Genomic DNA, 25,368 nt, shown 5'->3' on the forward strand with positions numbered 1-25,368 from the left:
TTGGACACGTGGAGTTGCAGGCATTTCTCGGTTACAGCTGTATTATTCAATTTGGATACGATGGCGGTTGCAACCTGCTTTTCCTCTGATGAATATGCACACATGACCATGTATATGTCCTAGAACGCATTATATGGAAAGGAGAGCAGCTGTGTTGCCCATGGCAGACTGGTTATCCATAAGAAATATGGGACCTGGGGCCTCTCGGCATTCAATACTGCTTCCGTTGACGTCCGTCAAGCTGTCCAAGGACATATATAGATCAAGCTATGGCCACGCACGAAAAGAAGAAAGGGGAAGAAAATGTCGGGAGATCCATCGACTGATGGAGAGAGATGGATATGGATCCATGCGCCTTTTTGACAAGCTAAAGTGCGACTGATAAAGAGAGGTGCTTTAGGAGTCGGGCCATTTTTTCGTCAACTGCGTTGCTAATAGATTCACCCAAAAAGTCTTGGCTAAAATACCGGTAGTTTGCCTCTCGCTGTTTTCGATACAGACTACCTACTATGCAACCTACATTGTTCTTCTCCTTGAGGTTTTCGTATATTCACACTTTGAGATGGGGATCAGAGAGCTCCAGCTCATATTTTCAGGAGTTATGTCCTTTAGGACATCGGGAGAGTTAACGGCTGTAAGTAGAAGAGGCAAAATCGTCAAGTCACTTGATGCTGTTTGAACCAGACTCTTTGATTATTTATTTTGATACCCTAGGGGTTGGAGGTCAACTGTTCTAGTATGTGGCTATTACCTGCTACCTATGTGCCTTAGTAGATAGAAGACACAGATGCTCCATGAAAGTTATCGCATCTTTGCTTTGGTCGCAGTGAGTCAGTTGTCTCTAATGATCTGGTGCTCCTTTATCGTAGTGGCTTGATTTGTATTCAAGTATCTAATTTGTACTCATCCTCAATCTTCTTTTGCATCCTGTTTAACCAACCAATTCGACCATCGTTTGTCGAAGCGCAACGCACAATCAACGAAGACAGCAGCAGAGTAGTTAGTGATTGGCAGCACAAACCGCGCATCCACGCCTTGCCTTATTCGGATTGGTGGCAGTCTTCCTCACCTTGTCCTCACCGAGAGTGGAGATGAAGGGAACGAGCAGGCACGACTGTCAATGTTACTACCATCTTTCTGTTTCAAGAAAATGAAGGAAATTATTGGTCTACTTTATGAGTATGGGATTCAGTCTTTATCATCACTTTCATATATCATCCAAAGGCTCTGGTCGGTCTTGAAATACTAAATCGGACAAAGTTTATTGAGTACACGCATCACTGACCGACCGTGCACTGAGTTAGTGACAAAGCATCATGACGATAAAGTCATCATTTGCGACATTTGTGCGGTTTCTGATCGCGACCCCATGGTATTAAATACCGGCTATAGAAGCCTCTCGAGACATACAGAACTCTCATCCCTATTCAATCAGATTAAATATAATTCTGTTTTTCGCTTTTTTTTCGTTACCAAACGCCCACGCGCATTTACAGGTAGTCGAAACTACCTTGCTTGCGTCAACTTGATTCACTGTACTCATTATATAAACAAACCTCTAATACCTTTCACAAACGCAACACAACACAAACCTCCAACAATGACAAACACCACAAACATGTCGTCTCTATCAACTGTTGTCACGACTTCCTTTCTTTTGGGCAACCTCCACTGCCCAACTTGCGTCACCCTGATCCGCTCCCTATTACACGATACATTCGGCGACTGCGTACTATGGGTTTCTCCTAATCTCGTCACTTCTGTCGTCACAATCGAGCACAAAGATAGTTCCTTTGCGTCTGTCGGCAGCATGCAAACAGTTCTTCAGGACGCCGGCTTTGATGTGTGCGGCGTCAACACCACTGCAAACTCTGCAAATGATCTTCGCCGCATCCCACAAATCCATGGGGGAAGCAGCCGCGATGCAGAGCACTCCGATGGCTGGCTAGATTCCTTTTTCCAGTTTTGGCGCCCACAAGTTTCACAGCTGGCTCTCGAGAAGGCTCGTGAAACTCACCTCGAAAACTGTGAGGCATGCAAACTCGAGAGACATACGCAGCAGTCTTTCCCATCAGATGATAAGCGACAGCTGGTGAGAACTTCTACTAGTGTATATGATACTCCTGCGAGGCGTGACTCTACGCCTCATCCTTTGCAAAATGTGGTCACAGATACAGCACCTGCTCCATCGTCTAGAGTGACACTCTCTATTGGCGGCATGACTTGTGCTGTTTGTGTCAACACAATCACGCAGGAGATTGAAAAGTATCCCTGGGTCACAAAGATTGCTGTCAACCTCGTGTCTAACAGCGCGGCTATCGAGTATACCGATGGAGACCGAGCTCAAGAAATCGCAGATGCCATCGAAGATCTAGGGTACGAGGCTGCGATCGACCAGGTTGTCAACCTGCAAGAAGCCAAGCCATCAGTTGATGAGCGTGAGGTCGAGGTCCGCGTTGATGGAATCTTCTGCTCGAGATGCCCACCACGAATCGTCACGACACTCAAGAGTCTTGCCCCAGATCGACTCCAAGTTCTGCAAGAGCCAACCGTTCAAAACCCCATTTTGAGAATTCGATATGCCCCTAATGCTCCTACTTTTACCATCAGACAGATTTTGCGCGCCATCGAAGCAGCTGATGAGTCTCTCAAAGCATCCATCTACCACCCCCCAACACTTGAGGAGCGATCTCGAGCTATCAGAGCCAAACATCAAAGAGCACTGCTGTACCGCGAGATCATCACGCTCATCTTCGCCGTACCTACTTTCATCCTCGGAATAGTGTACATGAGCTTACTTCCCGATTCGTATCATGGAAAGATGTACCTCATGAAACCTTGGGTCTCTGGACTGAGCCGCCTTGACATTGCACTTTTTATCCTCGCTACTCCGGTCTACTTCTTTGCTGCTGATGTGTTTCACATCCGCGCAATCAAAGAAGTTCGAACAATGTGGCGTTCGGGAAGCCGCATGCCTGTCATGCAACGTTTCTACCGATTTGGCAGCATGAATATGCTTGTTTCATTGGGAACCAGCATAGCCTACATATCCTCGGTCGCACAGATGATTTCCACGGCTGCATCTAGCCGCAATCATCATGGACCCGGAGCCGAAATGTACTTTGACTCTGTTGTCTTCTTGACACTGTTTCTACTCGCGGGCAGGCTCATCGAGGCATACAGCAAGTCAAAGACCGGTGATGCGGTTGAGATGCTAGGCAAGCTTCGGCCAACAACCGCCCTACTTCTAGAAAAGGAGCCTTCTGGGAACCAAATAACTAGTACTGTTCCCGTCGACCAACTTGACTCTGGAGACCTTATTCGCGTGCCTCACGGTGCGTCTCCAGCTGCTGACGGCATTGCCGTCAGTGGAGAGACCAACTTTGATGAGTCGAGTCTCACTGGCGAGTCACGCCCTATCAAGAAAACAGAAGGAGATACAGTCTTTGCTGGAACAATCAACAAAGGAGCAGCAATCATTATGCGTGTTACCGGTACCTCTGGAAAATCAATGCTCGATCAAATCGTTCAGGTCGTTCGAGAGGGTCAGACAAAACGAGCACCTATCGAGCAAATTGCGGACCTATTGACTACATATTTCGTGCCAGTCGTCACTCTCGTTGCTGTTCTCACCTGGATTATCTGGATGGTGGTTGGATTCGCCGGAGGTGTCCCCGATCACGATGCAACCTCTTCTAGCGGCTCGGTTGTGTTTGCTCTCCAGTTTGCTATTGCTGTTTTCGTTGTTGCATGCCCTTGTGGTCTCGCGCTCGCAGCGCCCACGGCCATCTTTGTCGGAGGTGGTATCGCTGCTAAGCACGGTATCCTTGCCAAGGGTGGTGGTGAGGCGTTTGAGAAGGCGAGCAACATTGATTGCGTTGTGTTTGATAAGACGGGTACTCTCACTGAGGGAGGGGAGCCGCAGGTTACCGATTCCGTCATCTTTCCGGACACTCCATCTGCGAATGATGATGAGCGCCGGGCGCTTTTATCTGCGCTTAAGGCCGTCGAGGAGAGCAGCAGCCATCCTATAGCCAAGGCGATTGTTTCATTCTGCGGCGACGCCCCAACTGGCGACATTACTAACCTCGAGGAATTGGTTGGAAGAGGCATGAAAGCTTCGTTCAGAGGTGTCGATGGCCAAACTGACATAGTCATTGGCAACGAACTGCTGATGCGAGACTTTTCCGTCACTGTCTCGTCTCACGTCTGTTCACTTCTTGACACCTGGAAATCTGAGGCCAAGTCTGTCGCTGTGGTCGCCACAAAGCCATCAACGGCTGAAGCCTGGACACTGGCAGCGGCACTTTCCATCTCAGATCCCATCCGCCGCGAAACTGCTCCTGTGATCAAGGCCTTGGTCTCACGAGGTATTCAAGTTTGGATGCTGTCTGGTGACAACATTACGACAGCCCGCGCGGTGGCGCAGCGCGTAGGCATTCCCTCGTTTAATGTCCTAGCAGAGGTTCTCCCTTCGGACAAGGCGGCCAAAATCTCATCGCTCCAAGCCTCTCTCCACGCAAGCGGGTCGACGTCCAAACGCGCAACTGTCGCCATGGTCGGCGACGGAATCAACGACTCCCCCGCGCTCACCACTGCCGATGTGGGCATTGCCATAGGAACGGGAAGCGACGTGGCCATCAGTAGCGCAGCCTTTGTCCTCGCAACATCGCAGTTGACAGCTGTCGTCACACTTTTGGATCTGAGCCGCGCCGTGTTTCGTCGCATTCGGGTCAACTTTGCTTGGGCCCTTGTGTACAATATGCTGGCTGTGCCCGTTGCGGCTGGGTGTTTCTATCCCGTGGTAACTTCCGGCGGGGAACATGTCAAGTTGGACCCCGTGTGGGCAGCTCTTGCGATGGCTCTGTCAAGTATCAGTGTGGTATTGAGCAGCCTAAGCCTACGGTATCGGATTCCTATTGTCGGGTTTCGGCACCGCAGTATCGAAGTCGACGAGGAGTAAAAAAGAATGAGCGGCGCATTATGCCTAGGTTTAGATAGTGATGGCTTGGCTAAGCCCCAAATTGTGTTGGGAACCGGGGTAGGATTTCAGGGTCTGTTTAGATAATACCACAATAACACACGATTACTATTGCGTATGCATGGCTTACTCCTCGGGCATCTCACACGCATATGCCATTATGTCGATCTGTCAAATAACCAATAGAGGGATTCTCGCAAACACCATTTCTAGAAACACTTCCCCCTCATGATTGCGCCTTCTCCTTCGGCCCCGACGGCACGAAAAAAAGAGGCTGCAGAGTCGGACTAGAGATAATATGCACACCATTTCGCTTTTTATAACGGTCGCGTCTCGTGGTCTGGTCTCGCTCTTCGTCTTTCCGAAGGATCCGCAATGACATGACTTTACAGCCACTATCACTCCATCTCTTCCCCCCCGCGCTGTATCCATAGAATAGCAGGATTCAATTGAATTGATACAGACTGTGGGAATAAATACAAGATATGACGCATTTCTACGGAGTACATACATGCACACACAAAAAACTAAAAATATATACCGACATGACATGACTAGTATGCAAAATATGGAGTTTTAATAAAACACGTTTCAATCAAGAATGAAACATGACGCTGTTGATGCGCTCACAGACCTCGTATCAAGTAAACATTATTTCGATAAACCTCCATAAAACAAGCTCAAATCCCCGTATTTGCATTCGCCAATCCGCCACCCGCATACGCAACCGTCTGCGTTGTATTCCTTTTTCATCACACCCCCGGCCTGCCAGCAAGTTTTTCTGAGTCATTTGAGAAAGATAGCTAACTAGGTAGTATGTGTTATTTCATCATTGTTTTCTTCTTTCTTGATCCGGCATATGGGTATGGGTTCATGTTGTCCTTTCCTTCTGCTTACACCAACGGAGGTCGGACCCTACGGAAACCGATGCTGAAGGATTCGGTAGGTTGTTTGCGGGTGATATTCCTTCGTGCGTGATTGGCTGTAGTGTCGAATCAGCATACCAAATTTGGCAATTGGCCTGGGAACAACCCTGCAATTGTCAGGCAGTGAATAAGGCTTATTTTTATACGCACCAAGTAAGATCTACTCCAGTGATCCTGGCTACTTACCTTGTTAATTGTAAGAATAGTTGTAAATTCACAAGGCTAAAAAGGTAAAGAGAGATTCTGTAAGGTAGATCGCGGCATATCGCCCGACTTGTATTTGAATAGTACTAAGTGTAGTAGTAGTGTAAAAAAAGGTATCTCATCTGGTCTGATCTTATTGTTGTATGCACCGCCTAAAAAAAAGCTTTGTACCCAAAAATGATTCCCCAATTAAATAAACAAACTCCGAGTGATCCTTTGCAATCGAGGCAGTGTACTCCTTTGCCGTTTCATCCTATATCCTTTCCGATACTTTGTAGAGGCCGTCAAACAACATTGATAGTGCGTGATCCAACCCAACCATCCCATAAACCACCTTACCCGTAACAGCAATTGTAATGCACACGCCCCCCTTAACCCCGGGGGGCTCCTGTCTTTCATGCAAAACCCGAAGAACGCCGGTCTTTTCTGATGAAAGACGTTGAAGCCCAAGCAAATCCGACAATAGTGAAAAAAGAACAAAGGGAATAATGATGGGCGGCAATCTAACCATGCCCATTGTGTAATCTGGTTCTCCAAGAAAAGCAGATGTAAAGAAAAAACAAACCCGACCGACGCCTTGCCGAATTCTTTTTACCAAGCGAAAAATGTGCAAAATGAATTGATGCCAAACGTTGGTCCGTGTAAACTCCAAGACTATGCATCAGGTGTCAAGTGCGTGCACGCACTGCCCGATTTAGGTATTCATCGCACAGCGACCCCTCCACCGAGAAGGCGACCCCACATGCCACGTCTTGAGCGCTGCTGCTGTTGCTGCTGCTGCTTCTTGGACGAGGCATCCTGGTAGTGCTGGTACTGTTGGTACTCGTCGGCAGTGATCTCGTAAGGAAGCATGCGTCCACTGGCCATGTGAGCCTTGGGGTAGTCAACATCGGGGACGATTTGCACGGGTGAGTCATAGAGGCTGCCCTGTTGCGACTCGTAGTAGTAAGGCTCGGGGTCGGAAGGCTCTAGAGGAGTAGTAGCCTGGGAGTAAGCGCGGCCAGAAGAGACAGATGAGGCGTAAGAGCTAGAAGAGCTGCTGTAGCTGAGACCAGGAGGAGTGACAGGTCCAGAGAGGTTTCGTGCGTGCTCGGGTGTTGATCCTCGAGAGCGGGAGTGGCCACGGGAAGAAGCAGGGCTGGGGTATCTGGCGGAAGCGGCATAGAGCTCCTTCTGTCGTCGCTTCTCCTCGCGGTGTCGAATCTTGCGAGCATGTCGCTCGGCAATCTTGTGGCGAAGAGGCTCAAGGAAGTCGTCGAGATCCCGGTAAAGGTCCTGCTCAGTAATTCGAAGATCCCACTCGAGGAGGAAGAGAAGCTGCTTCTCCATGAGGTTGACCTCTGTGCGGCTGAAGCCAAAGTTGTAGCACTCGGTTGTGATGTGGCTGTAGTTGGCCCAGTGCTTGTTCTTGGGTGAGCTGTCGTTAAGGTACTTGGCGGAGAGGATGAGAGCAGCGAGGAAGATGCGGTGGGCGGTACAGCGCAGACCGCGGGCCATGGGCTGGAGCTTGGACTTTAGGCGGCCAAGGTAGACAAGAGTAGACATGAGAGTAGGGACCTGGACGTTGGAAGAGACGACAAGCTGAGTGATGAACTCCTCAAGGGTGGGAAGAGCTCCGTCTTCGGATCGGACGGTTCGGGGCTCGGGGCTCTGGGGAGGAGTTGGGATGTTGTGGCGAGCATCGGCGGGAGCGGGAGGCATCAAAGTCGAGTCGCAGGCGATGACGTTGTGAGCAGCTTGGGCGAGGTATGCGATCATATCGCGGCCCACAGGTTGGTAGACGAATTGTTCCAGGGCGTTCTTGTTAAGCTCCTCCATGGTGAGGTATCGTAGTGATGTTGTGGAAGCCATTGTGAATGTGTGTGAGAAGGTTGAGAGTAGAGAGGTGGAGGAGGTAGAGAGTATATACACGGTAATGGGGGCCGTGTAAGTGAGGGTGGGGTGAGGCAAGGTTCAGGTACAGAGTGTAGATGTGAGGCCAAAAAAGGATTGGTAGGCCTTTGAACCTTTAGATGCGAAAGCAAATGCAAAGCAAAAGCAGGTGATTAATATCTTGAGCGAATGTGACTGGAATAAGAAAACCAGCCAGGGGTGAAGGAAGGCGACGCAAGGCTTGATATATCAATCAAGAGACAGAATGGCTCATGTGAGGTCCAGGTGGATGAGGACCTAAAGGTTGGACGGGACCCTAGCTTAGACTGAACTAAAACTGAACTGGCTTCGTAAGTAACCAAGCTAAAGTGACGTTTTGGGGTGGAGGGGCGTGTCTTGTAAGAGGCTGAGCGCCGCGTCGCTCGCTGAGGTTGAGGTGGACAGGGGTTCACTTTCAGCGAGTCTCCAGCACCAGTGCCACAAGCGGGCTGGGCTTCTGGCTGGCAGCTGGCTGGGCTTTCGGGTGCGTGCAGGGGTAAGGGGGTGGGATGGTGGGCTTGGTTTTAGAAGGGATGGGGTCACTCACTGGGTCTTTTCTTTGCCTTTGCAGGGGAACGGAGATGCCTCGAGACTAGGTCAGGTCCACTCTCTGAATGTATGGATATCCGATAATGCAGAGGAAGAAACCGCAACAGTTGTAGCAGAATCGACGGCAGCTGAGCGATGGGCGGTCTGGCCGGAGGATAAATGTTTTGGTTGGATGCCTTCAGCTAAGATGGATTCCAGCAGGTACTGTAGCTAACCAAAGAAAGGCAGATGCCACAGGGTAAAACTTGACAGTTTTTTTCTTGTTGGGCTTGGAACCAAAGATTGGTGGCAAAACGAGAGCGGTCTGTGGCTTGTTCCAACTGTCCGCGTAAGGGGAAAGAATAGAAAGGAAACCTCAGCAGTGACGGGTTTTTTTTTTAGTGTTGCTTCGCGTTGCGTTGCGTTGCGTTGCGTTGCAGATGCGGCGTAGCAAATATTAAAAAATGTCTTGTTGCTGTGCTGCGTCCGTTTGGTTTGTCTCAGTTTACCGAAACAACGAGATTGTGCTCGTATTGTCCTTTCTTTTTTTCCTGTGGTTTCCTTTGTTTGCAGGATGGATAGCCTAGCGTTCCGAGATGTTGATTCTGATATTAATTAAAATACCAGACACTTGGTCTCTGAAAAGTCCAGATTCAGTAGCCGATCGGTTAAGCGCAGCAGCTGCTGTTTGCTTTGCCGGGTACGGGATAAGGCGATCGAGGCCCTGGATTGCACGGCGATGAGCGGATTGAGACCTTTCCGAGAACAGATTCTGCGGGAAGCGAAACGGATCGGAGCGGAAATAAAGGTGAAGCGATTTAGACTTTTGCTCTTCTTACTCTCTTTGCTCGTGGCTTAAGGTTTCGAGGCGAGAACGCAATCTAAGTTGCAGGTTGTGGGGGAGGCGTTGGACAAGGACCTGACGATCGGAATGGTGGTGAAAGTGAATGATGAGTAAATTATTTGAAATGGATGGATCGTAGGTGACGTGAGTGGGAAGACTCGTAGTTGACCGGATTGATTAATGATGATCCAAGTGAGAATACTTGCAAGAGTTATATAATCCAACTTTCGTATCTATCAAGACCGGCTTGACTGAACAAGGGAAGGAATATTGGTTCTTGATTAATCGTGAGGGTTGGCTTCAACTGGAATTTTAAGATTGCATACAAAGGGAGAGAGTCTTGCTCCTCCGCTGAGTATTGAAGGGTGAAGTTGCTTTTTTTGGTGGTTGGTGGACCTGCACCGGGAGAGATGAAGAACCGATAGCGCGGGGGTTATTAGTGAATGATGGAGAATCGTCAAGACTCTGTTTGTGTCGGGTACAATAGTACGCAATTAATTGTCGTCCAAGGGATGGTGATGATGTATGTACCTGCCAGAGGTATGCGGGAAATGTCGAAACGTGGCAAACAAGAAAAACAATAAGATCGACGAATGAATTCCAAAGGAAAGGTGAGGAGGAGGAGAAGGGTGGTGGAGACGGGATGGGATGAAGATGATGATAATAGAAATAAAAGAAAAGTCACAAGATGAAACGGCAGTGATGAGTGCCTTAATACTCCGCTCCTAGGACTGTGGTTTGATATCGAGGTTTCCCTGTTCTTACTACATAGTAGGCGACATTGTGGCAGAAGATCAGAGACGATCAAATTCATTGGCTGCAGATCCATGACTGAACAGTACAGCACAGCAGAAATGGATCACCGAATCTTCTTTTTGCGCCAGCTACGAATAGATGGCTAATAATAAGCTCATAATCCCTTCGAATCCCTTCCTTCAACACTCAACCACCAACCAAGCTGCATAGGACCAGGGCCAGGTCTATCGAGTCCGCGTCCCGTCAGCGTATTTAGAAACTGAAATAAACTGCTCAGCCAGTCGGACACGCATATTGTGCATCTCTTTAAACGCTCGGGAAAATACTGACAGGGCTGTTGATTGGGCTGCGGGAAAACATCAAACACACGAAACAGTTCTCTGGGCGGTTGCGAGGTTGACGATTGGCTGTCGACTCGTTTGACATGAAACCAGGCTGTCTGAAGCAAAACTGGGGCTGGCTGCCACTAATTCCACTAACTAAACTGCCAGCGACCTACAAGTGCTGAGGGGGAGGCAAAGTTGACCCTAATAAGTAGCAGGATCAACAGTCCCTGCATCTCTCTTCAGTGATTCTCCATTCTTTTTGAACGCGTACCACGATGTATGGGATTTGAAGATCTACAGGGACTTTTTCCTGCTTCTTTCGTATGACATTGCAACTTTGACTGAGGGGGTTTCTTAGTAACTGTCCATCTCATCTTATTAAGCGCTCATCAACATAACCAAACTACCCTTGAGAGCATAAACATCAATCTACAATGAAATGCCCGCACTGGCCATTACTCACCAAACTAATGTCGACAACGACTACGGGCCGCTCTCCAAGGCCTCTCAGTGGCGGCTGAACTTGAATAATTTTGCGTGACCGTCGTTTCAGTCTCGGCTCTCTCGTCCCGTCTCGTGGAGCAGTCGTACAACGTAAAAAGACATTGATGTGATGATTTCACTGTTTTGACACTTTCATCTCGCTCTCCCCATCTCGGATGGCACAAAACGTTTCACCACGCCCACCACACATGTCAACTGAGAGCTGTACCTGGCGGCCTGTAATTGTGGCTGTCCTGCGCGCAATCCAGACTTCCCCTGGCTAACCTCACCAATAACCTCACCGACCCTGCATTAGGTGAAATTCAATATCAACCAAAGTTTCCAGTCCACAACCACGACACACAAAACGAAACAATGCCCCATCAAACACTCTTGTACATAGTACATGTCAGCCAAACAAAAATATGCGTGACCAAACACTTTCGGCTTTTCACATTCGTGGAAACGGCAGAAGCAAAGAAATCCGAGACCGCCAAGACGAGCTGGCCTGCGACAATACGTAGTTACATGGTTCTGAAGAAGCGAAGCCAGCGAAAACACAAACACAAACGCCAGCGCTTTTTTTTTTCACGACGGGTCACTTTGATAATGGAGGCCTACATCACAAAGTCGATCCCAGTACATTAATCGAGGATCGTGATTTAACGCCTGCCCAATGCGTCCACGTTGTATCTGGAGCCCTGGTCTGTGTGCACAGTTAGACGACCAATTGTCAGACCACTTTTGGATTGTTTTTTTTTAATCTCTTCCTTGATGATATTGTATCCCAATTAACTTTTAGCCATGGCGCCTTGCTACAGAACCGAACCCTTGGGTTCAGGTTCAGGTCCAGAGTCAAAGTCAGTGTGTATCCGCAGTGCGCTTACTAACTACCTAAGAATACCCTATATCGTCTTGACCACCGAGTCACATTCCTGTCGAGATTTCGTCACTGGCCGTTGCTTTTTGTTGCCTTACTGATCGGATCTACTTTTGCCGGCCCCGTCCTGTACCTGGCGTTTTTACCCTTGGCGATGGCTTCATTTAGAGGCCGATGGCGTTCGGATCATCAGCCACGGATTGACAGATCAGTTGGCCGAAACGATAGGGCTCAAGAAAAAAAGTGATGCTATTCAAACAGCTAGATCTGTATCCGTACAGATATGGACAATGCTCGATAAACAGCGTCTTGGCATAGGTAGGTATCCATCCATCCACAGCGGCCAGTCCGCCATAGACTTGTCTCGCATACACACGTACGTGCATATACATTCCGAGCCTCGACTCTCTTCAACATTGATTGCGGGGTAATGAATGAAAAGGGGAAGTAATCTTCAACTAACAAGATGCATCTCCATCCCTTACAGTTACTGATGGTGGTCAAGTACATACAATTGAAGGCAGGCAGGTAGATCAATCAATCACCGACCTCCTTCACCTGACGCTATCAGCCATCCACTGAACTGAACCGTTTCACCCCTTGTCCACGATGGTGATTATCCGTGAAGATCAAACATAAATCATGCTGCCATCATGTCTCAGTCCATACAAATAGACTGTCCGTCGTCCTTCTTCTTTTGCTGCCCATTAACCCATCAATCACTCACTCACACAGAGAAAGACACTAAAAAGATAAAACCCCCTGCACCTGCTGTATGTGTCGGCAGACGCCACTAGCTTCGCTCGGGAGCAGCCCTTTTAAGGAATGCGCATGTAAAAGGGTGGGCATCACCGCCAATGGTTTTTCTCCCGGGCCCCCCTCTCGTTCACATTTCAACGCGAGGGAGAAGAAGTGGCAGAAGACCAAGCAAAAGCTGATTAACTCTCGTCTCCTCAAGAAACCTTGCCCTGGGTAAAGGAGTACCCAGAGTCAAAACCCCAATCGATAGCCTTGTTCAGGGCAAGGCAACCGATCAAGATCAATAGGTACGAAACCTTATACTTATCTTTCGTATACAAAAACGTCCATTTAAACAAAAAAGACTCGACCAAATGGTTGCCATCTGCATACCAGACAGGTCATTGCGCTAATGAATCACGACCCCCCTCCCCTGGTCCTGTCCAGTAGATCCTCATTCACGATTTCCAGCTCAAACTTGGACTGGGATCTTCAATCAGAGCAGCCCTACAGTCCAGTGTCAGTGCATTGTAGCAGCAAATCTCGACTTGGCCATCAATTCTTGACGGGCCGAGAAGAGTTAGCATTGTTGGTGATGTGTTTTTTTAGTTATTTTATTTGCTATGAAGGTATCCACGATGAAGCAAGTAGTGATCATCTGAGGCTACCGCGAGATCTATTGCAGCAAGTGGTCTGATTGAGTTTATAGCTCTATCTTTGAGCCAAGTGACAGGTCAGTATCATCACATCGCTCAACATGACTTCTCTGGTCACTTCTATTCTGTTTTGGAAAAACTCTGCTTCACCGACTGTTGCAGGCATCTTGATTGGGAGTTATCGTATGCCATGAATCAAGGACGACCACTAACAGCACACACAGAGTCATCCATCCACCCATCTTGTCACGATAGTTGTTAGTTAGTCGACACTCAAACTCAACTGAACTCTGCTCTGCTGCTGAAGGTCCCTAGCCCCTGATCCTAAAACCCCTGGTCACTGACCCCTGAGCCGGTCTAAGCCAGTAGCGCACCTGCACGAAGCCATGGCGTTACACGCCCCTCAAGATCCGTCCGATTTTCTCCCCTATCTGATCTTGTGATTGGCCAGCCCCGCATGTATATCCCTGACGCCTGCATGTCAAGAGTCCTCCCACCTAACGCGTGGCTCTGACTCGATCCCCCCCCTGCAAAAAGGAAGGTTTTGCTCTGCTTTGCTTTTCGAGATGTGGCTGATGCATATGCACATACGCTTCTTCTTTACGCAAAGCAAGTGTGGCACAGGCACCGGAAGAGGCATGTGGCTCGAAGCGTGGCGACGCCGACACGTACTAAACCGAGCGCTTTCGGAGGGCTGCAGTCAGTCAAACGGCTCCAGCATGGCTGGTTTCGGGATATGCAGCTATTCGCAGCTCGAGTCCACCTGTATCCTCCCGGGTTTGTCTAGAGCTTCATGTTCTAGGCAGGGAGGAAGGTAGTAGTTGGTTTATCAACACGAAGAGTTGGCAGGCTAATCCGTGACATGTCCTCCACTCACACTCTCATGCGTACGGCTCGTGTATCCACTAAAACTCGACCCCAACCCAGGCCCAGGTCCAATGGCTAGTCTACAGCAAAGCACAGCACAAACACGACAGAGATAAAGCATCTTGAATGAAACCTTGTAGTAGTTGCGAAACAAAACAAGACAAAAACAAACTGTCGTGGCCATCACTTGATCTGCAATCTTTTCATGCCTTACTCTCAAGGTCTCTCCCAGTAGCGGTGGCTGCAATGCAAGAGTGGACCATCTCATGACCTTGACATGTCCGCGTGGTTGGGTTAGTCCTAGCCTCTAGCTTCATGCCTCATGCCCAACATCAAACCACTTACCTGCCATGCGGGGAATAAGTCAACTAAAAATCGCAAACTAATGCCTTGTATTGGATCCGTGATCGGGAGGCAACGAGTGACTCCTCGTGCTGCTATATTGCGGTGTAGACCTGTGATGCAAAAGCAAGGCCGTATGTATTATCCACTATCAGCCAGCTATTATTGACCGAATCTAGGTACTGAGGTTCGTGTCGAGTGGACTACCCCAAAATCCTTACAAACTCGCATCTCGTATTTCCGCTACTAGACCTAACACTCTACTTAACCGAGTCGTCAATACAACAATTAAGAAAAACAATTATCCATGCTTTTCCCTTGCAACGGAAAAGGGAATCCTCCGTGGTCGCGTCCGATGCCTTTCTTCTTCCGCTCCGGTCGATCGGTCGGTCCGGGCGATCCCCACAAAGAGCTCCGGGCTGCCTCTGCTCCAAGTCTCCACATTTTGTCCAGAACCTCGGCTCAAGCCGCGGGATTGGCGCTTCCCGCTGTAAAACCCCCGGTCGAGCTGTGCACTGCCGCTCACGATCGCCTGAACAAACCAGACCAGCCCTGGGGTGCATGATAACTCAGCATTGTACGGGGGGTTAAGCTTGATGCATAATGACATACCTGGCTCTCAACGGTTTTCAGGATGCTGATCTAAACAGAGTTTACAGGCTTGTGTTACAAGAGTCATAGTCATGGTTGCACTGGCTGTCTGTCCTCTTGGATGCCTCCGGATCTGCATGCAACACCAACAAGACAACATGACTAAACACCAGTGAAGCATAGAATCAATAACAAAAAAAATAACACAGCCTCAATGTTCGCATTAGCCGTTTCAAAATTGATCAATACATATTCTGTCAAGCTGAAACGAAATACAACAGCTCCTACCCTGCACTTTACACGAGGGCGCTTACAATCCTCCTCTAAGCGCCGCGTTTCAAAACCAACCCCAGCTTGCTATTCCTGTCGGGCGGCTATCAAGCCATGCACAACATGGGGGTTTACAGATCGGAAAATAAACAAATATGTTACTAGAATAGATCTGTATTGTAGTACGGGCGGCTCTCCAGATGGAGCCGCGCGACGTGGTCAATCTATATCAGCTATCGGCGCCTATATTCTCCATTTTGTAAACGCCTGTAGAAATCCTTCGGTCCGTGTTGTATTCTCGGTGGCAGTGCAATTTGCCAAGATGATCCAGACCAACAGTTTGTTGTTGTTGGTTACGGGGCCGAGACGCACAATGCTTTGTGGTCGACAAGACTGGCCGGTCATGATCTCCGGCCTGGTTCGTCCCGGTTGCTCGGTAAAGATCTCAAACCCCATCCGAGAGGCTGAGTAATGCTGCGCTGTACGACATGGCCATCCATCGCTCGAGCAGCTACACAACTTCGTTACATTGTCGCCATGCGGCCAATGTTGGTCATCTATTCCTTGCCAACTCCATATGCAGTTGGTCTTAGGAGACAGATCTAAAGAGCACACCATGAAGAAGATAGACTAGACACAGTAACCGTTGCTAAACGTATCATAATTTCATCAATTGCCATGCCTCGCCATGCACCCCGGATATCAAACCGCACGCTGCGCTGAGTACTATCATCTACAAAGCACATTCAAAATCAAAACCATACGAATAAAAGATCTGCCGCCCTTCCTGAGAACTTGATCTATCAAGTCCTCTATCTGCCTGCCTTCCAAACGCCTAAACGACAGGCAATTGCTTATTGATTCTATCCCTGTTATGTCGTAACGAATTCACCCCACCCCCATTAGTTGACCAGGCCCAACAGCTTTGACCTCATAACACAACAGGCCAGCTATGTTGGTCAGAATGCCCGGTACAGGTACTGATAGATCTTCCGGCAATGCAAGGTTGAGTCAAGCAGGGCCAGTCGAACCACAGTTTAAGCCAAGAGGCAGCCAACTGCGTAGGGTTGCCCAGAAGCCCTACGGCCGTTGTCATGTTTGTGTTGTCCCATTGGCTTTGGTCGAAGTGTCAAAGGTATCCTCAAAGCAAGAATACTGTTCCCATCCGCCAGCCCGCTTGTCGGCGGGGTCAAGTTCAGTGCATCTGCATCTGCATCATCTGGTATGGAGCTGCGTATCCCATCTAGTGATAGTAGCCATTCGTCTGAGCAGATGCCTGCTTCTGTGCCAGGTGCGGCTCAAAGTAGGGGTGGTTGAAGGCTCCCTTGGCCGAGATACGCCCTGCTGGGTCATACACCAACATCATCTCGAGCAATTCTAGGCCATGGTCATCAAGGGTGCTGCATAGAGACTTGCTGTAGTCACGCTGCCACTTGGGGAAGGATGCCTTGAAGTCAGGGTACGACGTGACACCTGGCCAGTTGTCTTCAGAGGGTGTACCGAGAGTGCTGTATAATTGTTAGCTGCCTAGATACCAGTCATGGCGTAGTCGCATCACTTACCGGAAGATCTTGAAGATCTCGTCGATTTCAGAGTCACCGGGGAAAAGAGGCTTGCGCGTGCACATCTCGGCAAAGATACAGCCGACGGACCACATGTCCACGCCAGTTGAGTATTGACGGCCTCCCAGTAGAATTTCAGGGGCTCGATACCAAAGAGTGACGACTTCGTGAGTGTACGTACGCAGAGGCACGCCAAAAGCGCGGGCAAGACCGAAATCGGCGAGTTTGAGGTTGCCATCCTTGTCAATCAAAAGGTTCTGTGGCTTGAGATCACGGTGAAGGACCCGATGGGAGTGGCAGTACTTGACACCGTCGCAAAGCTGGTACATGAATTTGCGAACAACTGTGTCACCGAGGCCAAGGTGTTGCAAGTGTGGCGATGAACCCTCGGGCAAGGCCTTGCCTCGACCACCATCGCTTATGGGGAGAGATTCCATGTACTTCTTGAGATCGAGATCGAGGAATTCAAAAACGAGATACAGCTTGTGACCATCTGAGTGAACAATATTGAACAGACGGACAATGTTGGGATCTCGCATTTCCTTGAGGAGAGAAATTTCGCGAATGGCAGTACTTGGGACGCCTTCATCTTCAGCTTCGAGGCGGATCTTCTTCAGGGCGACAATTCGACCACCGTTGGCGAGGTCTCGAGCCTTGTAGACGACACCGTAGGTGCCTGGAACATGTCAGAATTATATCTTGTAGTGAAGGAAAGCTTTCAGGGTCAAGCTTGGCAGTGAAGAGCACACGTACCTTCACCAATCTTTTCCAGCTTCTGGTAATTCTCCATGGTCGGTGCTGTGTATGCGAACAAGGTATCGCAAATCGATGATCGGGTTGGAGAAAGGACGAAACGTGCGAGTCGTCTTATAGTGAATTAAGCGAGAGACACTGCGTCGGCGGCGTGGACGGGGGGAGCTGAAGCTGTAGCCGCAGCTGTAGGTAGAGCTCCTTGGGGTTTAAGTTGCGGTGATGCTTGCAAGTCCCGTCTTATTATCGAGATTGCACAGTGGGTATCTCGCCCTGTCTTGTCCTGTCTTGTCTTTGCCTTGTTTCGTTTCTATGCGATCGTTAATCGTGAAACGTCAGAAAAGAATCAGGCTCGAGTTGCCCAGGCAGCAAAGAAAAATGTCTGCGAGTTGAGACTATCTCTGCTAGTCGGTCAGTGACCAAAGAAAAAGAGGTCTCGTCCTGCCGATGGTGGGGGAAGAAGGAGAAGTAGAAGACGGGAAGGCGGGGGATGCAGAAGAAAGAAACAGGGTCCAATTCCAGTACGAACAGGCTCAAGTCAGTCAACAAGCAGAAAATAAAGGAACAAAGAAAAGACGATGCCAGCTAATGCATGGAATCTTTGAATGGCTTCGTGTTATACGAATTCAGGGAGGAGAATATTGTTGTCTGTGCATTAACTTTGTGGCGGGCGTTGCGACAGATTGTAGTGTCTCTGTTTCTGTTTCTGTGCTTGTTCCTGGCGACGGAGAATTCGTGACTATCGCGATGCATGAATATTACCAGGTTGGCGGTCTGGACTGATGTTTACTTTCGGACGAGATAGGCAAACTGTATACCTCTTATGTTTGCTCGGTCACCGCGGTAGGTCCTACCTGTAATGCATCAGTAACAGCAGTAAATCTTCAAGAGGCCCTGTAGCGATCGCATGGATCCATGTGTTAGTTAGCAGGCAGCGAGCTTAGAGTCATTTTACTCAACAGCGCCTCTGTTCCTGTTTACACTCGACTTCTATCCAGCGATTGGTGAGAATAACCCAAAGCTCAATTAAACCTACGGTCATCTTTCTTATTTAGGTCTCGGGGAGACGGTGAGTCGTTCCAACCTTGCTGCACTACTGCACGCGTCTTAGTCGCGTTTCTTTGTCTCGGGACAATTCGAAGAAAGACCATAAACTAGGTTTACTCATATAATTTCTTGTTTTCGAGAGAAACATGGCCTTTCATCCGGAATTCCAACATGTCATCAGGTCGTGTATTATATGAAACAGCCCCAGTTCACTCATGTTAGTCTGCCTTCAAAAGTCAATATTGTTCAGACATGCAGTTATCCACCCAGCAACGTTATAACGTCCGTCGATGTAATACAACGAACCGACCAACGTTGTTTCACTGATGACAAAAAGAGAGACCGACCGACTGACTGGCGTGGAATTAACAGGACGACGACACTGCAAAAAGATCAATCCGACGCAGGCCTGATTCGAACAGACGCCTCCGAGGAGAATAGATTTCTAGTCTATCGCATTAGACCACTCTGCCACTGCGCCTATAGCGAATTGATAAGTGAATAGCGTCAATTCGGGATCTATACTCATGATCTTGGAGGAGCAATGAGTATCTTTTCGATTGTAGTTGTCCATAAAGAGGCCCAAGGATCTTATATCGATGGAATATATATATGGGCAGCCTTTCTCGTGATGGGATAATCAATGAGAGAGGTTGGACTGCTGAGAGTATGTTGGCGTATTCGATCTGTGTTGCTCGGGTAAAGGCATGCAGGCGCAACGGTTGTTCGATAAACTCGGGAAGTTTATGCTCAGACTTGAACTATAAAAGCCCGGGAACTTTCCAAGTATACTTGTATGACCCACTGATATCAATACTATTGTGACTCAAGCATAAGCCGTTGGGTACTTTTGGTGTGGAACAAGAGACAGACTGGACCTAGTATATGCTAGGACGATGAGTGACTGGACAGCAAACTCTGGTATGAAGCCATATATATTACCCTGATGGCTAAACCAGATGGTTTTTGAGATATGGGTCTGATAAGCGGCATGTATATTGGCAATAACGGGCAACCTGCTACACAACACTCAGTCTCTCATTCGGGGAGCATAACAGCATGGGACAAAAGAGGACTCGAATGACTTGAACTCAGCGTAAGTCAAGAAGCCTACGGTTTTCAATCGTTTCTCAGTATACTACACCAACGCAAGAGCTGTAAAAACTCACCTATCTTAGTGGTCGCATCCGACATGTCACCTGTACGTGAAGTTTGTCGTATCTCTGGAGTAACCTGAAAAGTTATATTCTTACCAACCCTCTGCTCGTGCACTAAGTCACTGTTGACGTTCTGAGTCGTGAATCATGACATTGCCCAAGGCGTACTAATTAATCAAATCTTAAAGATAAAAGCACGGCGGATGTACATTAGTAGTAGTCTTATCGTTCTTAGCCAACGCTCATGTATCTGACCTACGCATATTACGTGCCCTCCTTCCTCCTCAAATCCAATATCTTTCCCAGATTCAGCGTCCCCTTAGCTCCCCATCCAGCAGGCCCAGAATCAACATCAGGTCGAAGATTGATATACCAAGTCCACGCTCGCTTGTCCAACTCATCGCGGCTCAGAGTACCAGCCCAGCTCGCAAACAGTAAGCGCAACGCACCGAGAACACGTCCCAGATTCTCGTGTTTCTCTTCATTGGCAGCGGTGACCGTCTTCTTTTTTCCGCTGTCCTCGACTGGTGCAAAGGCTCGTAGAATGTAGTTCCGTGCACCTTCTGGTCGATGGATCGGCATGCCAACTGTTGATGTTGAGGGGCTCTTGTCTTCTGGATCGAGAGCCCATACAGGTTCCCCATTGAGACTGGATGTGCGCTTCTGGGATGATAGAGCGTCGTTGAGGCACTCTTTCATCAGGCGCCAGCGATCGGGGCCAAGCATGACACCGCCGTACCATCTTGTAAGTACGACAAGGGTGTTGCTGATGTCGAGGTCGCGCAGTTGTTGGAGCAAGAAGTTTCCACATCCCGACTCTCCGTCATCAAATGAAGCTTCTTGTTTAAGGGGCGAGTTTCCGAAGCTAGTTCGGATAGCCCAGGCGTTGTGTGTTGCAGTCTCCAGCTCCGGCTTCTCAGCCATAAGAGATTTGACAACCGCACCACGTGCAGAAGGTGAAGTTATAGATATAGCATGGGCTATGAATACGGAACCCCTCGAAGATAACTTTCGGCTTGCAGTCCAGCCTTTGGGGTTCGGTTGGCTGCTCTGAAGAGTTGCTGATGAAGCGTTGGACGATGTAACCTGAGAAGAGCCTGACCAGGTATAACCGCCTCGTTTGAGAACTGGAACAGGACGGTTCATGATCGAAATCTTGGGCTGTCCCTCTGGGGCCTTTTCTTGCCCACTAGGAGGAGCCTTCTCGATACCTATACTTATAGCTTTGGTTCGCGAGTTGGCGCTCACAACGGCCTGGGCGAGGCTCAACCGACTGCTGGGAGGCTGTTCCGGCATGGTAAATCGCAATAGCTCAACAGCGAAGGCCAAGAGCAAGGGCGCTCTGTTAGTAACAACTGTAGTGTTTCGTATGATTTCCTCGTTCTCTTCCAATGGTAACTCCAGGGTTGCTTCGAGATCATCCCCCGACATAGAGCTATAGTCCAGATCTCGTCGATGAGCCTCTAGTTTTGGCTTCTTCACTTCTGCTGTAGTTGGGACGCCATCTTCAGCTGCGCGCTTAGTACCGCTCTTCTTCTCGTGATTCTTGCACGCTGTTTGAAGGCTCTTTGCTGCCTTGGCATCGCCTCCGAGGGCTTCCTCGACTGTAGCCAAATGAGCATCGGCGATTTGCGCGATACTGCAGTATACTCGTTAGTACAATGTTATGAGAGGGTATTATTAATTTTACCTTCGGAGATTCTTTGACTGCAGAGCTTTTACTTGGCCCATGGCTGTCATCATGGACACTTTACGCGCCGTGAGTAGGCGTATGAGCTCTTGGAGGTCATTTTGCGTCGCCATATTTTCTTTGTGTCAGTTTAAAAGAGAAACTTATGGGTTTTGGATTCTCTTTAGTCAGGTTCAATTTCTGATTCAAAAGATTTGGTAACAAATAGACGTATTGTTGTAAGTCGCCAAATTATCAATAGCCGTTAACGCTCCACGATATGATGAATGCGCCACCCAGATATTGGACCCACCTGTCGAATGGAACAGACCCGCTCCACGAAACCCTGCCTGAATCGTATTTTCATCCATTCACTTTCCACATGTAAAACCTCATCATCAAGAGAGCTTCAGTTGCCCCGCCTCGCACCTCAATTGTCGCCACGAACCTCATGGAAATACCGCCAGCATGATCGCTTCAGCTCGAGGCCTCACTACGAGAGCCATCCACACACAATGCCGTTTCGCAAGCTCCGCACCTCGAACTCTCCGCCCTAATATCAAAACGCCGACATCTCGACCCCCACCAAAGATCTCGAAACCCTACAAACCGTATATTTCCTTGTCCGCATACGATATACCAAAAGCGAGTATACTAATACACCACGACCAGCAAACCTCGACCTGAACATCTCCCGAAAACTTCCTCCCCCTCACCCTCGTCATCGTCCTCCACATCATCGACATCTCCCCCTCAGCAAGCCGAAACCCTCCTCGATCTCTGGCGTGCAACATGGCTTCCTCTTACCGGAGCAGCTCTACTCGCCGGTGCACTCGGATTCTACATATTCGGAACTGCCGCTGCGTCCTTCAAGGCGACACCCTGCAGTGGTGCATGCGAGCACGCCACCCCTACCGGTCGACCACCAGCCCTCGATGGCGATAACGCGGAACAGTTCGACAAGGAGCTTACTCTTCCCGAGTGGTGGATGGGTATCACCAAACTACGAAAGCGCTTAGCAGAGCACGCGGACGGACATGTGCTAGAGCTAGCAATGGGTACCGGTCGCAACCTGGAATACTTCAACTGGGAGCCATTGAACAAGCGCGTGGAGGGGAAACTCAGCAAAGTCGGCAGCAAGATGCCTCGGGGTGTCTTGTCATTCACCGGTCTCGATATTTCGGTCGATATGCTCGATGTAGCTCGAAAACGCCTGGTAAAGACTGTTCCGCCCATGGAAACGTCTGCTCCCATTGTCCGCGCATCTACTATGGCCGACCATACCGGAGGGCAATTATCGTATCTCAACGATCAGCTCCGATTAATTCATTCCGACGCACATCATCCGATCCCTGGGCCTGCGACCCCTGCGACCACGAAATACGATACGGTTATTCAAACCTTTGGCCTGTGCTCAGTGTCTGACCCTGTCGCTGTCGTCAACAACTTGGCCAAGGTTGTCAAGCCAGGGTCAGGTCGCATAATTCTCCTCGAGCACGGCAAGGGCTGGTATGGCATCGTCAATGGCCTCCTCGATCAAAATGCCGGCAAACACTTTGAGAAGTACGGCTGCTGGTGGAATCGCGATATCGAGGGTCTCGTTGAAGAAGCAACAAGCAAAACACCAGGTCTTGAAATCGTCAAGGTGGAGCGGCCCAACATTCTACAAATGGGCACCTTGGTATGGATCGAGTTACGTGTCAACGACAAGACTTCCTGACACGTCGCACATTCACTCGGGCAAACGATTAATATGAAGAATGAGAAGGATTTGTAGAATACATATGTACAATATTCAAGAGTCGAAAGCAGTATGAGCGGCATTGCATTTTAGAACCCAAATATGCGCATCCTTTTTGGCGCCGAATAAATCAAAACCACGGGGATGCTATGATCCCTTTTCCTGGTACTCCAATCCCAATCAATCCAAAACACCAGGCAGTTCTAAATGTACAAATACTTCAACAAGCGCCTTCCCCATGCAATTAATATATAAGTGTGTCGTATATCCGTCGTCACAGACATGGCGGAATTATCATCTCGTTCATCCCCGATCTCTTGCAGCTGCTAGAGAAGTCGTAATCGCTCAGCAGTCGTCAAGCAAGCCATCGAGCTCGTCAATTTCAATACTCTCGGCGCCCTGGTCCCATTCCATAAGCTTGTTAAACTTCAACCAGGTCTCGCCGTCATCTTCTTTCCGGGGACCTGATGTCATGTTTGACATGGAGCTAGACTTTACCGCGGGGCTGGTAAGCAAGGCACTTGAAGTGAAGATGCGGTGGTCACCGAACCAAAAGTCGTCGCGGTATCCATACTCGGAGGTGTGGGTGGTGCGATCGGCGGTCTCAGCAGCAGGGGTGTCTTCGGCAAACTTGCGTTTCTGCAAGAAATCAGCCGTTTGAGTAAACTCCCGCTCGTCTTTTTCCAGAGGCGGTGAGTTATGACGGCTGTTGCGACGGTTTGGCACAAAACGATGATGAGAAGGAAGAGAGCCAATGGGAGTAGCAGGCATCATGACTTCATCGTCGCCCTCCTCGAATCCATGATCCGAGAGGTCAACCTCAGGCGAGGGGCTGAGTTCGCGTCTGCGAGCTTCAACATCGTCGGAGCCAGAGTCGTCCGTCAACGACACGGAAGGCGTGTCGAGAGCGGATAGAGAAGGCACAGCGGAGCTGGGTTCAGGGATGGGTTGACGAGGGCAGGTAGTGAGAAAGTAGTAAGTCCTCCGAGGGTGAATGTTCTCGAGTTCTTTGGCGAGAGGGCAGGGTTTTTGGGCAGTCCAGCATGATCGCTTAGCATATGAAGCCAGCCGGGAAGAGATGATGGCGCAAGGGTTGGCAGAGCTGGGATCGGAATGTTAGCGCACGGGAGGCGGAGGGGTTGAGGGGAATGGTAGCTGTCTCAAAACTTACTGTTGCACAGAGGTAAGACGTTGGGCCAAAACGGTAGCCAACTCCTTGACCAAGTGAGGCCGGTTTCCAGTAGATTGCAATTGAATAATGACAGCTTCAACGATATCGTCGCGAATCGCTTCAAAATCAATCTTGGACTTCACTGTATCTTCTAGTGTTGGTGAAGGAGGTGGTGTCTGCTCAAGAGCATTATCGTTGGTATGGGATCGCTTCTGTCGTTTGCTGGGATGCGCCTCGGGGGCCTCAGAACCTGATGATGGTGGTGACAAGGCGGATGAGGCAGCACTGGATAATGACGACAAAGAAGATCTTGAAGCGTTCTTGGAGGCAGCGGCAGCAGCGCGAGCAGCTTGTGTCATTGGGACGTGTATGCCGAGACTGGGTAAAGATAGCGACTTGCGGCGCGTATTGTAAGGCATTGCGATGGCGAGTGTGTTGTGTTGAGACAAGATGGAGATTAAAATTGGAAGAGAGAGAAGACAAGTCTATCTATACAGATGATGGACGGACGGACTGTCGACTTTTGGTAGAATGGTCACCGGGACGTTGCTAGCAGTTGTAAACTCAGTGTTGGAAGGGATCAGATTGATCGCCAAGGGTCTACTATATGAATCTAGCGAGGACAACGGTGATGTAGATTATGGGTATGGATAAAGATGGAAGGATGAAGGAGGAGAGATGTCAAGGGAATGATGATCGAAGGGGGGTGGGAGTGTTTGTTATTGATGGATGGATGGATGGATGGATGGATGAATGGATTGAAGCCGAGAGTGGAGGCGGTCTACGGGTGTTGACGACACAAGAGCAAGAGCAAGAGCAAGAGCAGAACATGGAAAGCAGGCAAGAGCAAGGGAGCGCGCAACAATGGCAACCATGAGGAGGAGTACTCCAGTAGAAGGGGATGAGATGGGGGGCAAAGAGTGGGCGATGAGACTTGTACAGTAGCGGTGCTGGGGAAGGCACAAACG

At 49.2% G+C, this 25,368-nt stretch overlaps 6 protein-coding genes across 6 annotated transcripts, besides 4 other annotated features; 2 read left to right on the forward strand and 4 right to left on the reverse strand.

Annotated features, from left to right (window-relative positions):
• Positions 1–1,600: 1,600 nt before the first annotated feature.
• FPSE_04657 (uncharacterized protein) lies at positions 1,601–4,963 on the forward strand (the record flags this gene model as incomplete). The annotated part of the gene is made up of 1 exon (XM_009257775.1): positions 1,601–4,963. One exon carries the CDS (start codon positions 1,601–1,603, stop codon positions 4,961–4,963), a length of 3,363 nt encoding a protein of 1,120 aa, XP_009256050.1.
• Positions 4,964–6,813: 1,850 nt separating this feature from the next.
• On the reverse strand, positions 6,814–7,962 carry FPSE_04656 (uncharacterized protein; the record flags this gene model as incomplete). Its single annotated transcript, XM_009257774.1, has 1 exon — positions 6,814–7,962. The coding sequence occupies one exon, from the start codon at positions 7,960–7,962 to the stop codon at positions 6,814–6,816; it is 1,149 nt and encodes a 382-aa protein (XP_009256049.1).
• Positions 6,870–6,893: a microsatellite.
• Positions 7,963–8,953: 991 nt separating the features above from the next.
• Positions 8,954–8,988: a microsatellite.
• A 7,558-nt stretch (positions 8,989–16,546) lies between these two features.
• FPSE_04655 (uncharacterized protein) lies at positions 16,547–17,655 on the reverse strand (the record flags this gene model as incomplete). The annotated part of the gene is made up of 3 exons (XM_009257773.1): positions 16,547–16,811; positions 16,866–17,541; positions 17,619–17,655. 3 exons carry the CDS (start codon positions 17,653–17,655, stop codon positions 16,547–16,549), a joined length of 978 nt encoding a protein of 325 aa, XP_009256048.1.
• Positions 17,656–17,881: 226 nt separating this feature from the next.
• Positions 17,882–17,923: a microsatellite.
• A 2,160-nt stretch (positions 17,924–20,083) lies between these two features.
• On the reverse strand, positions 20,084–21,622 carry FPSE_04654 (uncharacterized protein; the record flags this gene model as incomplete). Its single annotated transcript, XM_009257772.1, has 2 exons — positions 20,084–21,458; positions 21,510–21,622. 2 exons carry the CDS (start codon positions 21,620–21,622, stop codon positions 20,084–20,086), a joined length of 1,488 nt encoding a protein of 495 aa, XP_009256047.1.
• A 334-nt stretch (positions 21,623–21,956) lies between these two features.
• On the forward strand, positions 21,957–23,208 carry FPSE_04653 (uncharacterized protein; the record flags this gene model as incomplete). The annotated part of the gene is made up of 2 exons (XM_009257771.1): positions 21,957–22,099; positions 22,161–23,208. The coding sequence occupies 2 exons, from the start codon at positions 21,957–21,959 to the stop codon at positions 23,206–23,208; spliced, it is 1,191 nt and encodes a 396-aa protein (XP_009256046.1).
• Positions 23,209–23,574: 366 nt separating this feature from the next.
• On the reverse strand, positions 23,575–24,819 carry FPSE_04652 (uncharacterized protein; the record flags this gene model as incomplete). The annotated part of the gene is made up of 2 exons (XM_009257770.1): positions 23,575–24,331; positions 24,401–24,819. 2 exons carry the CDS (start codon positions 24,817–24,819, stop codon positions 23,575–23,577), a joined length of 1,176 nt encoding a protein of 391 aa, XP_009256045.1.
• Positions 24,820–25,124: 305 nt separating this feature from the next.
• Positions 25,125–25,159: a microsatellite.
• Positions 25,160–25,368: the final 209 nt, after the last annotated feature.

This window comes from Fusarium pseudograminearum, chromosome 2 (genome assembly GCF_000303195.2).
Source record: "Fusarium pseudograminearum CS3096 chromosome 2, whole genome shotgun sequence".
NCBI classification, from domain to species: domain Eukaryota; kingdom Fungi; phylum Ascomycota; class Sordariomycetes; order Hypocreales; family Nectriaceae; genus Fusarium; species Fusarium pseudograminearum.